At 50.4% G+C, this 20870-nt stretch overlaps 1 protein-coding gene across 1 annotated transcript; it reads right to left on the minus strand.

Moving 5' to 3' along the window:
• Positions 1-17878: 17878 nt before the first annotated feature.
• Positions 17879-18803, minus strand: LOC123101403 (heavy metal-associated isoprenylated plant protein 41-like). Its single transcript, XM_044522870.1, has 3 exons — positions 18611-18803; positions 18297-18495; positions 17879-18158 (listed from the first exon to the last, which is right to left on the minus strand). The coding sequence occupies exons 1-3, from the start codon at positions 18801-18803 to the stop codon at positions 17879-17881; spliced, it is 672 nt and encodes a 223-aa protein (XP_044378805.1).
• Between the last annotated feature and the right edge of the window lie 2067 nt (positions 18804-20870).

Here is a 20870-nt window from a genome sequence, read left to right on the forward strand (position 1 = left end):
TCATGCCATTTTGGGGAGACCAGCTTACGCACGGTTCATGGCTCGACCATGCTACGTGTACCTCAAATTGAAGATGCCCGGCCCCAAAGGAGTGATCACTGTCACCGGTGATCGGAAAAAGGCAGAAGAGTGCTTTCAGAAGGGCTCCAAGATCGCCGATTCCCAGGTGACAGCGGTCGAGTTCGAAGAATACAAGCAAAACGCAGATCCGAGTGACTTGCTGCGATCCAAGAAGCCCGCCACAGAGTCTGCATTCCAGTCGTCCGGTGAGACAAAGCCTGTTCACATTCACCCGACCGACCCCGAAGCAGCTCCGACCCGCATCTCCACGACTCTCGACCCAAAATAGGAAGAAGCGCTCATCCAGTTCCTCCGTGAGAACTGGGACATTTTTGCATGGAAGCCCGCTGACATGCCAGGTGTTCCCAGGGGACTGGCTGAGCATCGCCTAAGAGTCGACTCATCTGCCAAACCAGTCAAAGAGCATCTTCGGCGGTCCGCCGTCCAGAAGAGAAAAGCCATTGGTGAAGAAGTGGCTCGACTGTTGGCGGCAGGATTTATCCGAGAGATATACCACTCCGAGTGGCTCGCTAATGTCGTCATGGTTCCTAAGAAGGACAAGTCGCTACGAATGTGCATTGATTTCAAGCACATCAACCGGGCCTGCCCGAAAGATCATTTTCCTCTCCCTCGCATAGATCAAATTGTTGACTCGACCGCGGGATGTGAGAGGCTATCTTTTTTAGATGCCTACTCCGGGTACCACCAGATCCGTCTGTACGGACCCGACGAGGTAAAAACAGCTTTCATCACTCCATTCGGGTGCTTCTGCTATATCACCATGCCATTCGGCCTCAAGAATGCCGGAGCCACATTTATGCGAATGATTCAAAAGTGTCTACTCACTCAAATCAGTCGGAATGTGGAAGCTTATATGGATGATATTGTTGTCAAGTCACGAAAAGGTTCCGACCTGCTCGCTGACCTCGCCGAAACATTTGCCAACCTCAGAAGGTATGATATCAAGCTCAATCCATCGAAGTGCACATTTGGAGTTCCTGGTGGCAAGTTACTCGGTTTTCTCGTTTCCGAACGGGGAATCGACGCTAACCCAGAGAAGATTGGCACTATTCTCCGAATGAAACGCCCTGTGCGAGTGCACGATGTCCAGAAGCTTACTGGATGCTTGGCCGCATTAAGTCGATTCATCTCACGGCTCGGTGAAAAGGCACTGCCTCTTTACCGACTGATGAAGAAGACAGACAAGTTCGAGTGGACTCCAGAAGCTGATGCAGCGTTTGCCGAGCTAAAAGCTCTGCTCTCCACCCAGCCGGTGCTTGCTGCTCCAATCAGCAAAGAGCCTCTGTTGCTCTATATCGCAGCCACAGGACAAGTCGTCAGTACTGTGCTAACGGTCGAGCGGGAAGAAGAAGGAAAAGCCCTCAAAGTTCAGCGCCCAGTGTATTATTTGTCTGAAGTCTTGACTCCATCCAAGCAGAGATATCCTCATTACCAGAAGCTTGTATATGGAATATACATGACCACAAAGAAGGTTGCTCATTATTTCTCTGATCATTCCATCACAGTCATCAGCGACGCTCCACTATCAGAGATTTTGCACAACAGGGATGCGACTGGTCGAGTGGCCAAATGGGCGATTGAACTTCTTCCCCTTGATATCAAGTTTGAAGCAAAGAAAGCCATTAAGTCCCAGGCAATAGCAGACTTCCTCGCCGAGTGGATTGAACAACAGCAGCCGACTGAAATTCACTCGGAGCATTGGACCATGTTCTTTGATGGCTCTAAGATGTTGAATGGTTCCGGTGCCGGGGTTGTCCTGGTTTCCCCCAGAGGAGATAAGCTCAGATATGTGCTCCAGATTCACTTTGATTCCTCCAACAATGAGGCAGAATATGAGGCCCTCTTATATGGGTTGCGCATGGCCATTTCACTCGGCGTCCGTCGCCTGATGGTCTATGGCGACTCGGATTTAGTGGTCAATCAGGTGATGAAAGAGTGGGACGTGAGAAGCCCAGCCATGACTGGATACTGCAGTGCAGTGAGGAAGCTGGAAAAGAAGTTCGAGGGGTTGGAACTCCACCATATACCCCGACTGAAAAATCAAGCAGCTGATGATCTAGCAAAGATAGGTTCCAAGAGAGAAGCCATTCCGAGTGGTGTGTTCTTGGAGCATATACACACTCCGTCAGTCAAAGAAGATCCTTTCACCGAAGAAACTCCACAGCCCAAGAGTGCCACAGATCCGACTGAAGTTGAAGTCCCAGCGGTGGTCGACTTGATCATGGAGGTTTTGGTGGTCATTCCCGACTGGACGATTCCGTATGTCGCATATATCCTGAGAAAAGAGCTTCCGGAGGATGAGGAAGAGGCTCGACAGATCGTCCGTCGATCTAAGGCCTTTACCGTAATCAAAGGACAATTATACAGAGAAAGCGCGACTGGAGTTGGTCAGAAGTGCATAACACCAGAAGAAGGTCGACTCATCCTCAATGATATTCACTCGGGGACCTGTGGTCATCATGCGTCCTCTCGGACCATCGTGGCCAAAGCATACCGAGCCGGATTTTACTGGCCAAAGGCGAATGAGATGGCAAAAGAGATAGTGGATAAGTGCGAGGGATGTCAATTCTACTCGAATATGTCACACAAGCCTGCGTCAGCTCTGAAGACCATCCCACTCGTCTGGCCTTTCGCAGTATGGGGATTGGACATGGTCGGTCCTTTGAGGACAGGACGAAGTGGCTTCACGCATGTACTGGTGGCAGTCGACAAGTTCACCAAGTGGATCGAGGCTAAACCAATCAAGAGCCTTGACACCGGTACTGCTGTTAGCTTCATCAGGGAACTAATATTCAGATATGGAGTCCCGCACAGCATCATTACGGATAATGGGTCGAACTTTGACTCGGAGGAATTCAGAGATTTCTGCAGCTCCCAAGGCACACGGGTCGACTACGCTTCAGTCGCCCATCCGCAGTCGAATGGACAAGCAGAGCGAGCTAATGGACTGATTCTTAAGGGATTGAAGCCTCGACTGATGCGTGATCTCAAACACGCGGCTGGAGCTTGGGTCGACGAACTTCCCTCAGTACTTTGGGGACTGCGGACCACACCTAATCGGTCGACCGGAAGAACTCCATTCTTCTTGGTCTACGGAGCCGAAGCAGTCTTGCCGAGTGATCTTCTCCACAATGCTCCTCGAGTTGAAATCTACAACGAAGCAGAGGCTGAACAAGCGCGGCAGGACGCAGTCGACCTTTTAGAGGAAGAAAGGGAGATGGCTCTGATCCGGTCAACCATCTACCAACAAGATTTGCGTCGTTTCCACGCCAGAAATGTGAGAGGTCGAGCCTTCTAGGAAGGGGATTTGGTTCTCCGAGTGGATCAGCACAAACCACACAAGCTCGCTCCTTCTTGGGAAGGCCCCTTCATCGTCACCAAGGTCCTCCACAATGGGGCGTACCGTCTTTACAACGTCGAGCATAATATCGACGAACCCCGAGCTTGGAATGCGGAGCTACTCCGCCCATTCTACACTTAAGTTTTATCACTCGGATGAGTTGCAATCAAGTACTTTTGTAGTTCATGGACCTCAAAATAATAGTGTCATAGTCCCTCCATACTTTCTGTCACCTTTTATTTTTGTCCACAAAAAATTCCCCCTCAGTGGGTGACTTAGCCGCGAATCCGTTTCGCCTAAGTTTGTAAAAATCCTGCCGAGTGGTGAGCCAGCCTCTCACTCGGAGGCTTAGCCGCGAATCCGTTTCGCCTAAGTTTATCAAAATCCTACCGAGTGGTAAGCCAGCCTTCCACTCGGAGGCTTAGCTGCAGTCCAAGGACTCGCCTAAGTTTATCAAAATCCTACCGAGTGAAGAGCAACCCTCCCACTCGGGGGCTTAGCTGCAGTCCAAGCACTGGCCTAAGTTACAAAAATCCTACCGAGTGGAGAGCGACCCTCTCACTCGGAGGCTTAGCTGCAGCCCTGTGCTCGCCTAAGTTATAAAAATCCTACCGAGTGGAGAGCGAGCCTTCCACTCGGAGGCTTAGCTGCAGTCCAAGGACTCACCTAAGTTTATCAAAATCCTACTGAGTGAAGAGCAACCCTCCCACTCGGGGGCTTAGCTGCAGTCCAAGCACTCGCCTAAGTTACAAAAATCCTACCGAGTGGAGAGCGACCCTCTCACTCGGAGGCTTAGCTGCAGCCCTGTGCTCGCCTAAGTTATAAAAATCCTACCGAGTGGAGAGCGACCCTCTCACTCGGAGGCTTAGCTGCAGCCCTGAGCTCGCCTAAGTTATAGAAATCCTACCGAGTGAAGAGCAACCCTCTCACTCGGGGGCTTAGCTGCAGCCCTGTGCTCGCCTAAGTTATAAAAATCCTACCGAGTGAAGAGCAACCCTCTCACTCGGGGGCTTAGCTGCAGTCCAAGCACTCGCCTAAGTTACGAAAATCCTACCGAGTGAAGAGCAACCCTCTCACTCGGAGGCTTAGCTGCAGTCCAAACACTCGCCTAAGTTATAAAAATCCTACCGAGTGAGGAGCAACCCTCTCACTCGGAGGCTTAGCTGCAGTCCAAGCACTCGCCTAAGTTATAAAAATCCTACCGAGTGAAGAGCAACCCTCTCACTCGGGGGCTTAGCTGCAGTCCAAGTACTCGCCTAAGTTATCAAAATCCTACCGAGTGGTAAGCCAGACTTTCACTCGGGGGCTTAGCTGCGGCCCAGTGCTTGCCTAAGTGAACTGAAGAATAAGTCGATTGCGATAAAGGCGCCTTGCTTTGAACCTGCAAAAGACATTTCGAGCCAAAAGCAATCGTATTCAAGCACCAAATTCAAGTTTGAATCGATATCTAAAGGAACCGAGAGTGCTCAGGCGTTAAGCCTGTTAAGGTTTATCGGTTACAATTCCACTCGGCATACCGAGGCAAATTTAAAGCGTCGAGCCAGAAGAAGTTTTTTACCCCTCCTGTGGAGGGCTGGAAGGTGCAACAAATTCATCAAGGTCGATCCCGTCAGCGATCCGAGTGGCAGCTGCAAGGAAAGTTTCCATAAAGGACCTGAAGTCGTGTTTCTTGGTGTTGGCCACCCGAAGAGCCGCCAGCTTCTCTTCTCGTGCATCCTTACAGTGGACTCGGGTAAGACACAGAGCAACATCTGCACCACACCGAGCCGAGGACTTCTTCCATTCCTGCACTCGACCAGGGATCGTGTTCAACCGGGCCATCAGCGACTCAAGATCATTCTGAAGTGTCTCCTCAGGCCAGAGCGTCGAGTCGATGCGAGATGTGGCGGCCTTCAGCCTTGCGAGATAGTCCACGACAGCTGCAACACGGGACTCCAGTCGGAGAACATCCATGGCAACTTCGTCGTTCACCGGAGAATTGACGGGGTCGAGGTTTGGCTCCAGCCGGCTAGTTTCTTCTTCAAAGTTTTGACAAAATTCTGCAAGGGTGATCACTAAGTCAAGGGGATGGTCGAATGGAAAAAGCCACAATTGGAAATGTTTGCCAAACATAGAGGTTTACCTTCAAGCATAAGAAACAGCTTCTTGGCAAGGCCACTCAGGAAGGCCTCCAGTTCAGTTTTCTTCTTAGTCAATTTGCTGACTTGGTCGGTCAGGGCAGCTTTATCAGTTTTCAGTCGACTGACCTCCTTGTTAGCAATCCCAAGAGCAGCTTTCAGATTGGTATTGTCTTGTTCGAGCTTGGTGACTGGAGCTAACTTCTCGTCAGCAAGCTTGATCTTCTCAGCTAGCTCAAGGTCTTTCTTCTGTTGGGCCTCCCTTACCTTACCTACAAATTACAGCAAGATCAGATTTTGAAACAAGCAAGGGGAAAAGCAGTCGTCAGGGTCTCACCAAACATACCTTCGGTCTCCTCCTTTGCCTTTGTCAGCTTCTCCTGAACCAGCTTCAAGCTCAGCTCGACTTGAGTATGCTTGTGTTCCAGCTCTGAGTAGCGAGCCACAAGATCACAAGAGTTCTGCGAAGAACCAATCGACTAAACGTCAAATATAATTCACTTCCGAGTGAAAAAGGGAAAAACTCACGTTTCTAAGACTACAGCCGAATACAAGCATTCGACCGTAGTCTCGGGGACTACACCCAGTGGGTGCACTCAGCGTGCCCCCACCGGTTTGCGAAATCCAGTCGACTGACAGAAAGACTGAAATTATAAAGCCTAAGGCCGACTGCCAGCAGTCGACCTTAGCCTTGGGGACTACACCCAGCGGGTGCACTCAGCGTGCCCCCGCTAATACGGAGCTCAATCGACAACACCCACTGGGTGACTACTATAAATTCCGGAAAGGAAAAGTTTTTGGCAGCATATCCAACAGAACAAACGGTGGTCGACTGACCTGAACATTGCTTTGGAGGGCAGAACTGGCGTCATAAGCTGCCTGGCTCGCGTCCCGGATGGTCTTCAGCTGCTCCATCATGAGTCCCGCCTAGCGTATCGCCTCCTTCGCTGTGCCAGCTTGGTCCTCTGGGACGTGGTGCGTCATGAAGAGGGAGGGCTGCTGAGCACTCGTCAGTGGATTTGCGAAGGACACCGTGTGTCGAGTGGTGTTCTCTTCCTCCACAGTCAGAATCTCAGGCGCCGTCACATCCTGAGGCACCTTACTGGCGGACGCTTTCCGACTCCTCCTACGCTTTAGCGGCTCTTCATCCTCATCATCGTCAGGAAGATTGATAACAGTATTAGGTGGAGCTGCGGAGAAGAATCAGGATCAGAGATCGCGAGTCAGTCGACTAAGAATGGCGTTAAGAATACAGTACCTGGGTTCGAAGTTGCTGCGTCCTCCATCTCGTGGTCATCAGCCCGGGCCGAGGTTTCAGAAGTAGCAGCTCTGCAACTCCAAAGGATCAGTCGACTAACTTCAGCGTCGACCAGAGACAAAGTTCACACAAAATGAGAAGATTCAAACAACACGATTACCCTGATATGGTAGGGATGGACACCTTCATCTTCGGCAGGAGCTTGATCGGCTTCGACGAGGCCGCCCTGGGCTGCTTCGGCACCTTTTCAGTCGGCACCGGAGAGACGGTCCGAGGGCGCTTGGTCGACTGAGTGGTGGTCGCAACCCCCTTACCACGTTCGGTTGAAGGGTCGTGGACAAGCTTCGACCGCCTTTCCGAGCGCGGTGGTACGACCTCCTCCTCCTCTTCCTCCTCGTCTTCAACGTCATCGTCATCGCCATCGTCATCATCATCGTCGTCGTCATCCCCTGCAACGTCCGAGTCCCACTCCTCCTCTTCCTGGCTCTCACCCCCGCTCGCCTCACCCTCCTCAGTCGGAGTTTGTGCCCCATTAGGCATCGAGTACAGCTCGGTGAGAGCCTAGCAGATATCAAGACAAGGATCAGTCGACCAGTCGGCAGGATAAACAGAAATGAATGCGACAAGAACGCAGTGGAGGGCAGAGCAAATGTACCTTGTTTGGATCGCTGTTGTGGTCGAGTGGAGGAATCCTTCTGGCTCCGCGTGGGTTGTCCTTGTTTCCGGTAACGGCTACCATCCATCTTTCCAGAGTGACATCGTCGACTGCTTCTGGATGGACTCGAGTCTCGTCTTCGGTCCCACAGTACAACCACATGCAGTGGCTCCGGAACTGAAGAGGCTGAATGCGACGCCTGAGGAAGACCTCCAAGAGGTCCATGCCCGTCACTCCCTCCCGAACCAACTGCACCACGCGCTCCATCAACATCTTCACATCAGCTTTCTCCTCCGGAATCAACTTCAGGGAGGAGGGCTTGTTCACTCGGTCCATGGTAAACTGTGGGAGTCCACTCGACTGCCCCGGCATCGACTAGTCCCGGCAGTAGAACCAAGTCGACTGCTAGCCTCTGACCGACTCGGGAAAGGTCATGGGCGGGAAGGTGCTCTTATTCCCCACCTGGATCCCCAGACCCCCACACATTTGGACGACTCGGGTTCTCTCATCACCTGGGCTCGCCTTCTTCACGGTCTGAGAGCGACACGTGAATATATGTTTGAACAAACCCCAGTGCGGTCGACAGCCCAAGAAACCCTCACACATGGACACGAACGCAGCAAGATAGGCAATGGAGTTTGGGGTAAAGTGGTGGAGCTGCGCTCCGAAGAAATTCAAGAAGCCACAGAAGAAAACACTCCGCGGCAAGGAAAACCCACGATCAACATGGGTGGCCAAGAGCACACACTCACCCTCTTCTGGCTGAGGCTGCCACTCCTTCCCCGGAAGCCTCGCAGCTCCGTGAGGAATCAAGCCCTCGTTGGCCATGTCGAGGAGGTCATTCTCTGTGATGGTCGACTGGATCCAGTCTCCTTGGACCCAGCCCTTCGGCAGGCGGGATCTGGACGAGGACCCTCCGCGGCTGGTGGATCTCCCCTTCGCCTTCTCCGACGCCGACGCCTTCTTTGCACACTCCAGCGCCGCCGTCTTCTCCTTGGCCATGGTCGCCGGCGAGATGCGCGAAGGGAAGTGGTGCGGGGGCGAGAGCGAGCACGCTGGGCGGAGAAGAAGGAAGCAGAGAGAGGGAGAGAATGCTGAGGCGCAGCACAGAAATCCTTGCTGGGCACATTTATAAGGCCCCTTCCGAGTGGATGACAGGTGGGCCCGTCGATCTAATCATATCTGGGAGCAGTTATGCAGACGGGATACGTGGCGAAAAAGGCGGCGCGGAGATCGAGGCGTCTATGCCCCGTCCCATCCGAACGCCGCGGTCCGCCCTGCTTCGCGCGCGTCCCTAAATTTCGCATCCCGCGGAATCCGCGAACAGCAAATCAGTCTGTCAGACGCGGTGTTTCCGGCGATCCGTCGCTCGGACATCGTCGAAGCCCGAAAGATCACTCGACGCAAAAATAGAATGGATCGAGTCGACTGAAGGCAAGTTGCTCCCTATCGACGAAGAGATTCTTTGGTCCAGGACAACACACGACCAGAGCGCAAAGGTTAATCAGAAACAACATCAACTCCTTCCTCACTCGAAGCCTCAATCCATTTGGGGGCTAATGATGGGGTTATGTACCTAGGGTAGGGTCATGGACCTGATCCAAGTACCTTACCCAAGGACACCCTTAGAAGAAGTCACCTTCCAGTCGACCAACGAGGGACACACTCGACTGACTTGAAGGACTCGACCACGAAGACTCACTCGACCACCGGAAAGTCAAGAGGCACTCTGCACTGCAACGGCCTGTAATCAAGTAGACTTTATGATAGTAAAGGCACTTTATGTGGGGCGTTACCAGTAACACCCCAGACTTAACTCACCTTAAACCCTCTCCTGCGTGGGCTGGCTGGGGTCCTGGCGCACTCTATATAAGCCACCCCCCTCCACAGGCAGAAGGGTTCGGCACCTTGTAACTCATATACTCATAATCCACTCGACCGCCTCCCGGCTCCGAGACGTAGGGCTATTACTTCTTCCGAGAAGGGCCTGAACTCGTACATCCCTTGTGTTTACAACCTCTCCATAGCTAGGACCTTGCCTCTCCATACCTACCCCCACTCTACTGTCAGGCTTAGAACCACGACACATAGCGTCCGTGACGAATGGCTCGCCAGACACCTCGGCCAAAACAAGCCGAGAACGATGGCCGCATTAACAAGCCTCATGACCCGCTTTTGCGTGGGCGAGGACAGCTGGCTAGCCAGATGCAGCACCAGCGACCCCAGTACATCTGAAGTTAGAGATGGAAACGGGAAATCATGGCGCAACAGCAATAACAAACGTCGGAATAAAGAAGACAACACGAAGAGCACGGCAGTAAACCCCGGATTCAAAAGCTCTCGGCCAGGTCAAAAGTCGCCCTCTAAAGGCACCAGGGATGAACTGTCCAGCCTCAACAAAATTCTGGACCAGGTATGTCAGATCCATAGTACCCGTGGTAAACCTGCTAATCATACCCACAGAGAATGTTGGGTCTTCAAGTAGTCCGGCAAGCTCAACGCCGTACACAAAGGGGAGGATACACCAAGTGAAGACGAGGACGAGCCTCCCAAGCAAGACACTGGGGAACAAAAGAAATTTCCACCAGAATTCAAAACAGTAAACGTGTTACACGTGATCAAGGGAAAAAATAATGCAGCACTCCCAGGAAAACATACCCAAGTGCCTGTCACCGTGAAGTCCTGCCACTGGTCATCTCAACCGATCACTTTCGACCATCGCGATTACTCAGCAAGTATCCGACACGCAGGATGGGATGCCCTGGTATTAGACCCAGTAATTGATGGATATCACTTCACACGAGTCTTGATGGACGGTGGCAGCAATCTAAACCTAATATATCAGGATACAATCTGCGAGATGGGGCTAGACCCAACAAAAATTCGCCATAGCAATACTACCTTTAAAGGAGTAACGCCAGGCCCAGGGGCTCATTGTACGGGCTCCCTCCTACTACAAGTTATATTCGGCTCCCCCGATAACTTCCGCCGCGAGCATTTAAACCTTCCACATCGCTCCATTCCAAAGTGGCTATCAAGCACTGCTCGTACGCGAAGCTTTCGCCCGCTTTAATGCAATACCACACTACGCCTCCCTCACACTCAAGATGCCCGGTACACGTGGCATCATCTCAGTGAACGGAAATATCAAGCGATCTCTGCGCGCCAAAAAGAGTGCGGCTGCCTTGGCAGCCGCACACTAAAGGCGTCCGGACCAGTGAACACATCCAATAGGTCGTCAAGACCTCAGACACGACTAATCAAGTCCGGCGCCGCTATTTATACTGAATAAATGGTCACACCCCTATTTGTCAATGCAAGGGGCTCAACGCGCGCAGACAAGTGGCAATTTCTTCTCATCTTGAATTATACATGGTTTCTTTAAAAACTATCTTTTTGCACAACAACTTTTTTCACCTAAATTCCTCTCTTTTACAGACGATCATCGTGCTACACCCGTCCAGGATACAGCACAACGGAGACACAGGCGCAGACGTGCAGCAGGGACCCGCTCCAAGGATTCTTTTTAGATTAAGACCCTGTGTAAACCTTTTTTACTGTCTCTTGTTGATACATATCCACCGTCGAGAAGGATGCTGACGTCTTGGCATGTGGCCACGCCAGAACAATGCACGTACCTGGACACAAGGGGCTTCTTACAAAGGCCATTATTTAGGCCCGGTTTATACCACAAAGACCGAATACCTTAGGGAGTGTTCGGCGTCACGAGTTTGGACCTATATGCATCGGCTCCGAATCATTGTCTTTGGTCAAATGTTGGGTTTTCCCGGCTCCTGTGTTTTGGTGCCTTACGTTCTGCTTTACCGGCTAAGGTAGCACCAGGAGAACTACTACGATTGAGCCCTGGTTCATCCGGACAAGCACCTCAGTAGAGAAAGCCGAAAACTGACTGTCATGATATAGCGTGAGACTAGTCAACCACTCGATGACCTGTTGGAATGTTAGAATTCCTCCGCCTTAACGAAGGGCCGTTTTCCGGCCAGGCATGTATGCACCCCGGGATCGGGAGAGTACGGAGCCACCAGGGGCTATCTAGTAGCCCCACTGTCAAACTCCTATGGCTAAGTGAAAGTGCTAAAGCATTATAGTCCGGTTGCCTCGCTCGCTCCGCTATCACCTCCTTAATAGGACCAAGCCATTGGGTTAAGTGTGAACGCATGTTTTTTGCGAGCACCTCCGCATTATATGCGTGGGGGTTGAAGCCGACGGCTGCAATCTTTCAGGTTATACACATGTATACATAAACGGCCGCCCAGGAGGCATCATATTACTTTCAGGCAAAAGTATAAAAATAGCCTTATAAAAATTCATAAAAGCGTTTCGCTTACAATGATATTACATATCACTCAAACATGATATTTTTTGAGCACTGGGTCTCTATCAAATGAGCACCCTCAAGGACTTCTTCAAAGTAGTGCTCAGCAGCCATTCGACCTATGGCCGAATCCCGCGCCGCAACAGTGGTAGCATCCATCTCCGCCCAGTATGCTTTAACATGGGCAAAGGCCATCCGTGAGCCCTCTATGCACGCCGACCTCTTCATCGCATTAATGCGCGGCACCACGTCAAGGAACTGCTGCACCAAGCTGAAATAGCTGTTCAGTTTCGGCCTTTCCGGCCATAGCTGATTCACAACAGACCTCATGGCGAGTCCGGACAACCTATTCAGTTCGGCCCATTCGGCTAGTTGGTCAGTCAATGAAAGCGGACGCTCGGGAGAATGGAATTGTGTCCAAAACAGCTGGTCCACTTCATGGTCCGTCTGACCCTGGAAGTACTTGGCCGCATCGGCAGCGCTCGCCACCAAATCCATATACACATCCTCCGAACTCCACAGCCGATCCAGATAGGCATACCGTGGATCTCCGAACTTCCTCCGCAACATAAAGTATTTCCCAGCTACAATATCTCCGGCTTCCCGCAGCTCCTCCTTCTTCGCCCTCATAGCAGAGCAAATGTCTTTTCTAGTCGTAGCAGCCTTCTCAAGGTCCGATGCCTTCGCTAGGTTTTCCTTTTCAAGAACCCGGCAACGGTCGGCGGCGGATTTTAATTCTATGGCCATCTTGGCCATCTTATCTCGGCTCTCGCCATGCGCGGCCTTCTCGACTCTCAACTCTTCGGCCGCCTTCAAAGCAGCCGCATTACCAAACCTCACTTGTTCCTTGGCTCGGGCAAGTTCTACCCGCAAGGCCTCAACAGTGGCAGCTCCATCTGCAGTCACAACATATTAAAGATACTGGCATCATGCTGCTCTTACTATGTGGCGTTTACCAGATAATGACACTTACCCTGTGCCTCATCAAGCCTTTTGTTAACAAGCTCGATGTTGGCGTCTGCCGCATCCAATTGCCGTTTTAAATGGGCAAACTCGCTAGTCCGGCTAGCCACCGGAGATTCCATCACCTGCACATAGAGGCAGTATGGTTATTACCTGGGAATATGATCCTCTGTTCGTCGTCGTTTCCGACGACAACCAGAGTCTCAGGGGCTACTATCTACACAGGACACACCTAGCAGGTCAGCACTATCATACATCACTTTACGTATCTCAAAGCCTGTCAGTAGACTCATAAAAGCTTCATGCAATTCGGCGGACGAGATTCTCTCCATCACCGTATTCATCAGCACACGGTGTTCATCGGAGATGGCCGCTCGCCCCACCAAGTCCCTCAGAACATCCGATCGCACACCAGACGGTGCCGGACTCTTTTGTCCACTCTCTTTGGGAGCCGGACACTGGGAGCTTCGGGGGTCAATGGGATTGTCTTATGGCCTCACCGGACTCGGAGAGGCCCTCCGCGACGACACTTCGGGGTCGCCCGCTTCCGAAGCGGAGGAGTCCGGAGGAGGCGTTTCACTCTCCATCATCTCTGGAAGAAGATCCCCCGAAGACGAGCTCATTTGAGAGGGGTTAAGGCCCGAACTGCAAAGATATACGCGGTGGTTATTTTCTCAGAAGAAAAAGATGGCATACCTGTACTATTAAAGTATTTCGGGTCACTTACGACTCGCTGGAGAATTAATCCCCCCGTGGACTTTGTGCAGCAAAAGCACCCCCCGAGGTAGGACCCTCTGTGGGAGACTTCTTCTCCCGTTTGGAAGCTTCGGCTTCCAAATCCCCGGGCACAGTCCTTTTCCTCCTCCGGTCGTCTTCCTTCATGGAGACGCTCGCTCTCTCGGTTAGAATGGGCAGTGTTGGGGGCCCGCGTCCGCCCGTATTATCCTCCACAGTATCTTCCTTCAAGGGCTCCGGGCAAGGTGCGATCTGGAGCATCTTTTCCAATACCAGATTTTCCAAACCCTTAGGGAGGGGGGCCGAACACCGAATCAACTTCACCTTTGTTAGCCAGTCCTGGTCAAAAAGCAAACTCTCAGAAATAACTTCATAACAAATGAGAGATAGTATTTTCGGCCGGAAGATTCCTTACCTGTTCGGTGGCGCGGTTACTGCTCAGGCCCACGTCCTCGGTGATTTCCGGACACTCTACCTGAGGTCCGAAGAATGACTTGTACATCTCCTCGTGCGTCAGGCCGAGGAAATTTTGAATAACACGCGGTCCCTCAGGATTGAACTCCCACAAGCGAAGAGGCCGGCGTTTGCAAGGCTGGACTTGACGAACCAGCATAACTTGTATTACCGCAACCAAATTAAAATCTCCATTGAAGAGATCTCGAATGCGGCTTTGCAGTATAGGCACGTCCTTGGCTGGACCCCAGCTTAGGCCTCTGCTGATCCATGACATCAGTTGTGGTGGAGGGCCCGAGCGGAAAACAGGGGCGGCCGCCCACTTGGCACTTCTAGGAGCCGTGATGTAGAACCACTCCTGTTGCCACAATTCAGACCACCTCTGGAATGGAACCTTTGGGCCATGGAGCTCCCGTCATCTTACATATTGAGGCACCTCCACACGCCGCATGTTGCCCCTCGATCATCTTCGGCTTTACTTCAAAGGTCTTGAGCCACAGGCCAAAGTGAGGGGTAACCCGGAGGAAGGCCTCACACACATCAATAAATGTCGTAATATGAAGAAAGGAGTCCGGAGCTAGATCATGGAAATCTAGCCCGTAATAAAACATCAAACCCCTGACGAAAGGATCCAGAGCAACGCCCAGACCTCGGAGGAAGTGGGAGACGAACACGACGTTCTCGTTGGGTTCGGGGAAGGGGATGGCCAACCCTCGGGCAGGCAGTCGATGCAAAATCTCGGCGGTCAGATATCTGGCCCCCCTCAACTTTTTGATGTCTTCTTCCGTGACGGAGGAAGGCACCCATCGGCCTTGAAGGCTAGATCCGGACATGATTGAAGGTTCGGAGCACCTGACCTGAACTTCGGATGTTTGAGCTTGAGGTGGGGGAAGGATTCGATTGAGCACGGGAGGGAAAAAATAAAAGCCTTGTCCCTTTATAAAGAGGGTGGATATCAAGCGTCCTCTCTGTGGCCGTTTGGACTTGCCTATAGTCTAGGAGTCCTAGAAGCGGTTGGGTTACCCACACCCGTATTGATGAGAATCCCGGAATAAGGGGACACGATCTCTGCTTTAACAAAGACGTGCCAAGGAAATCGCCTCGCATGACGCGCTGAGGTGGGACAATAAAACGATTTGAATAAAGGCTTGGCCGTGGTGCGATGTTACACTACGGAATACGTCAGCAGATTAGATTTGTGTAAATATTATTCTCTCTATGGCAATATGTGGAAACTTATTTTGCAGAGCCGGACACTATCTTTGTGTTCAAGATCTTCTATGAAGTATTTGGAGGAGGAACCCGCCTTGCAATGCCGAAGACAATCTGCGCGCCGGACTCGTCGTCATTGAAGCCTGGTTCAGGGGCTACTGAGGGAGTCCTGGATTAGGGGGTGTCTGGATGGCCGGACTATGCCTTCAGCCAGACTCCTGAACTATGAAGATACAAGATTGAATACTTCGTCCCGTGTCCGGAAGGGACTTTCCTTGGCGTGGAAGGCAAGCTTGGCGATACGGATATGTAGATCTCCTACCATTGTAACTGACTTTGTGTAACCCTAACCCTCTCCGGTGTCTATATAAACCGGAGGGTTTTAGTCCGTAGGACAACATACAGAACAACAATCATACCATAGGCTAGCTTCTAGGGTTTAGCCTCTCCGATCTCGTGGTAGATCTACTCTTGTACTACCCATATCATCAATATTAATCAAGCAGGACATAGGGTTTTACCTCCATCAAGAGGGCCCGAACCTGGGTAAAACTTCGTGTCCCTTGCCTCCTGTTACCATCCGGCCTAGACGCACAGTTCGGGACCCCCTACCCGATATCCGTCGGTTTTGACACCGACACTCCCTCACTCTCCCTCCTCTCTTCATAGGCTCTCCCATGGTGCTGCACACCTCCTCGCGTCGCGTGCCCAACGAGTTCACCTCCTCGCGTCGCGTGCCTCCTCCTCCATGGTGCCAAAAGAGGAAGGCCACCTCATGCCGTCGGTGTCCCGGAGCTCGCCGGTCTTCCCCGCATCTCCATGCCACCACGTCGGACCACCTCACGCCGCCGGCGTCCCGGAGCTCGCCGGTCTTCCCCGCATCTCCATGCCACCACGTCGGACCACCTCACCACTGGCGACGAGCCCCGGTGCGCCCTCCATCTCATTCCTTTCTTCCTTGTTTCTCTTTTCCCTCTCCATGTCCCTCTGATTTTACTCACCTCCCATGCCCATGCCTGCGCAGGTCGTCGGCATGGCCAACGAGGAGCTCTCTGCCTTGGCCGTGAAGAGGACCCTCACACCGTCGTCTTGCTCTCCTCTGCACTAGATCCGGTCCCTCTACAACAGCCGTCGTTGGATCTGGTCTCCGCTGCCCGACAGCATGCATGGGGTTGAGATTTTTTTTTGTTTTTGAAATTAATAGTAGTAGCGCGGGTCAGACACACGCTACAGATAGTTAGTAGTAGCGCATGTCGAACCCGCGCTACTACTAACAGACGTACTAGTAGTGCGGGATGCACCGCAGTACTACTACTAGTTAGCTGTAGCGCCGCCGTAGTAGCGCAGGCACCGCGCTAGTAATAGCTTTTAACCCATGCTACTACTAGGCTTTTTCCTAATAGTGTATTTAGATGACTTCCATGAGGAGGCTAATTCAAGTGAATTCAATCTGTCATTTTGCATGGTAGGGATCAGATAAGTTGTCAGTACGAGTATATCACATCATGGTCATATCTTGATTTTACTAACAGAAATAACCAAGTCATGTTGTGAGCTTGAGATATAAGTGGATATCCCTTACACCAACCAAATACCTTTGTTGGGGGTTCCACATTGAACAAGGATAGCAAAATATAGTTTCAGGTCTAACGTAGTTTGCAATGACATGAGTCTCCGATGTTAGTGAGATACGGAACTTCAGGTCCTGATATCACTTCATTATCACCCCTAGGTAGGAAAGGATTTGTATCCCTATAAGAGATAATATGACCATAGATGTAATTTATTGGTATTATATATCCATATTGAACTTTCCATATACGTTTCGGATATATGTAGACTGATATGTATGTATTCTTAGAGAATGCTCTAGTTATAAATTTAAACACAATTTTGTTGAATCTGAAATTTTCATCTTAAAATCATTTTGTGTATGTTTAGGTCTTGTATGGACATTAATGATGAGTTCATCGATATACACTAAGGTGATGCACCAAAATCAAGTTTTATATTCATTTATTAAACACAAAAACAAGCATCATTATTTCAGAATTTCTTTGCAAGAAAGTACTCATTTAGTCGGTAGTACTACAATATAATTCTCTGACTATATAAAGTCATGAAGCAACTTATGAAGTTTTACAGTCCACATGCCGACTCTTCTAGGCGTTTTGGTGGGGGTGCGTTGATTTGGTCGGTTCTTGAGTCATAGCTAAACGTGGTGGGTGCCCCGCATTTGTCGTGATGCGATCTTGGTGTCCTCTGTATCATTTCCTTGCCTTTCCTGAGGTTGGCCTAGGCTAGTTCAAGTTATGTTGTTTTCCTTGTTCTGCTTCCCACATTTTGGTGTGGTGCCCTTTCTCCCTTCTCTATGCAAGGTTTTCTTCTTGTATTATTGTCTCTACCTACGAATGAAAAGATACGCAAGTGAAAAAAAATACCACAATGGCTAGCATAATTCATAAAATACGTACTCCATGGAAGTCTACGAGTGAAAAGATACGCAAGTGAAATATTTTTTACCACGATGGCCATCACAATTCATAAAATACGTACTACATGGAAGTCTACAAGGAGTATAGTAATCTACACAGTGATGGGTCGATGTCTCATGAGCATGCACGCCATGTCCATGGAAGTGGGTGGCAGTACATGCGATGCGACGGTCAAGCAGCGTCACAAGGTGCTCGTAAAAGGCCCAATTTACGTCGGCGCCAGCGAGGGAAATTTAGCGAGGCCAGCGCTGGAACTTGAAAGTGCAGCCGTTGCGTAGAGGGAATTCCTCGTCGCACCTGTCACCGTCGCCTCTCTTCTGGTTATACCCGGGGTAATCCTCTTTACGGAAGGCGACCATCTCAGACTTCAGAAGCGAAAACTCAAGGGCGAGACCCTCGATTTCCCATCTGTTGTATGGCTGCCCCGTCTTGTGGCTGACGTGTATCTCGCCGAGGGGACGGAGCATCTTGCTCGCGTTGCGGAAGAACCTTTGCACCAGCAGCCGATGGGCGCTGCAGCGTCACAGGAAAATGTTAATACGAAGTTAACTCTCTTGCAAGTGTGAGTTGTCAGACAAATAATGGGAAAGAAATAGACAAATGAAGAAGATGGCCATATTATGTATCGAGAGAGTGATCAAGCATGCGTACTTGATCATATGCACCTGATTCTCCTTCCCTATGAACCCGGCGTGAGGAAAATTGAAGACTATTCGGTCGAACCGTCTAGGCTTGAGATCGGTGCGTTTCTTCATCTTCTTCACACTGACACTATGTAGCACCGTGGCACCCAGTCTCTTGAGCTGCGCTACGTTTGATTCCGCTTTGCTGTACATGCTGATCAGATGAACTGTCCCGTCTCCAAGATGATTGCCAAACGGCCGAGAAAATAGATAAGTATACAACGATCGAGTCACAAATTAAGGCACGCTTTTATGCAGGAGAAAGCGGAAAGTGTGTCGAACCGTAGGACTCGAAGGACGTGGCGACGAGTTTCTCCCCGGAGCCAAAGGCGGTGGCAAGCGCCAGCGAGAAGGAGAGATCGCCGTCGCCGACGACCAGGATGCTCTGCGCCGACGAGTAGTGCCCCAGCCACTTGACCGCCTTCTCATCCTCCCTCACCTCCACGGGGATCGTCACCAGCTTCACCATCGGCATCACCGTCTCACTTCCCAAATGAAAACGAGGCCAGAGCTACGTGCAGTGTGTGTGGCGAAGCGTCTGGACTGGCGTCCAGTTGGATTGGACCGAACGGTCCCGGCGAGGGGCTAGGGGTTTTTGAATTAGATGGCGGGGAGACGAATGGCTAGCAGCATCCTGCATGGGGCGCCTTGGCCCTTGGGTTCTGATCACCCCCTACGTACGTGCAATCTCTTGGGATGGATTCTCCATTAACTCTGCGACCATGCTGGGAATCTGAAACGCGAAGGGATATATACATGCATGCATCAATGTTTTATTTAGGGTGAACTATTTTGAAATGCTAATTTGGCAGAAGTTTGTCACATTGATGCGTGCTTTCAACAGAACCATTAATCAATTATCATTAACGGAATGGAATGCAACGTTTGCTTCCTAACGAAATTGAACAGTTTGGAGTGTTCGGTAGGCAGGTTACTAGAGATGAGATGTTCTTCGAATATTTGATGGCCACAAGTTTATTTCTGCTATGACTGGGAGTAAGAGTGAATCACTAGCTTTTCTCTCGGGCTTTATATATAAAAGACCAAAAGGCGCCTTTTGAACAAGAGCTTTGCTACACGTATGATGGTTACGGGATAAGGGGATTACACGGTGTCATGGCAGTTTCTAATTGGTCATTAGTACGGGCCCACCCCCATTAAAATAGGTGGGGAGGGGGGGGGCATGTTTAGAACAATAATGCTACACCTATGTAGACTTACGTTCTCCTCCTACGTAACCTTCCTAACAAACCTCTCCACCCCCCTAATTACAAGTGGGTGGGCCCCCACTTCCCTAATTCGTCCAATAGATAACTGCTACGCACATCATTACATTAATCACATAAAACTATTTACGTAGGTGTAGCATCTTTCATGTTTAGAATGTTTGAAAGGAGCCTAAATAACCCCTGTAAAAACAATGCACGGCATGAGGGGATACGTGGTTCGCTTTCTATTTTCGAATCAATCTGCAAAGAGGAAGCCAACAACAACAAAACATGCGAGGGAATAAACCACCCCACGAAGCTGTGTAAAGGCATCTCCAATGCCGATCCACAAATTCCTTCGCTATATGTCTGCTTTTATGTCCGGACGTGGTCCGCGGATATGAAACGGGAGGAAGTCACACTAGTAGAAAACATGCCCAAGCAGGAGCACCTTTGCTCCCGGTTGGTAACACCAAGCGGGACCAAAAGGCATCCACACGTCAGCAGCTGGCAGGAGCAGGGGTTTTTAATTTTCTTTTGAAGGGGGGGGGGGGGTTAGGGGGTTTTGGAGGGTTAATTTAGGGGTTTCTTATATTGTGTTAGCTAGCTAATAGAGAGAAGTGACCTCTCTTATCTCCGTGCTTGGTCGACTCTAGCTACTATATGTATAGAGAGAACTCGAGACGCTAGCTAGTAAGAAAATGAAGGAACCATTAATTACACAAGATCGTCATGAACATATACAGAGAGGAGTGCACCTCTCTTTCTCCGAGAGATTTGTCGAACAACAAGTTTTCGTATATCTATCCGACGCTACTAGCTACATATATACAATATAAGATCTCTTGCAATCCCTAACATCTCATGTCTATATCAATTTTCATATGGTATTCTCCGGCTTTATTGATGACGTGGTCAAGAAAGAATCCCGCCAATTCCTATTGAATTGCTCGTATGTGATCTTGTGGTAGGAGTTCATCCCGCATCTGCCAGATCTAAATTGAAGAATAGGGTCAATACATGTATGTGAATGAAACTGAACACAAATGATGGTAATAAAATAAAATTATGAATATTTTTGCTTACGCACTTCATATTGTTTTCAAGAGTAGCCCCGCTTATTAGAGGTCGTCGCGTTGTAGATGAACTCGCAAACATTGTATCCACAAAAATCATTCCCGGATTCCTGCCACAAACACTTTACGAGAAATAAAGGTCAATCAAACTGATAAGCAAGCATGCTAAATGGTATTGATGAAAGTAGCTAGAATCAATGGAAGATGCGCGGAACTAGGTAGTAGTACTTACTTTCAGGTGTGTAAATCGCAGCTCGC

Source organism: Triticum aestivum, chromosome 5A (assembly GCF_018294505.1).
Source record: "Triticum aestivum cultivar Chinese Spring chromosome 5A, IWGSC CS RefSeq v2.1, whole genome shotgun sequence".
NCBI lineage: Eukaryota > Viridiplantae > Streptophyta > Magnoliopsida > Poales > Poaceae > Triticum > Triticum aestivum.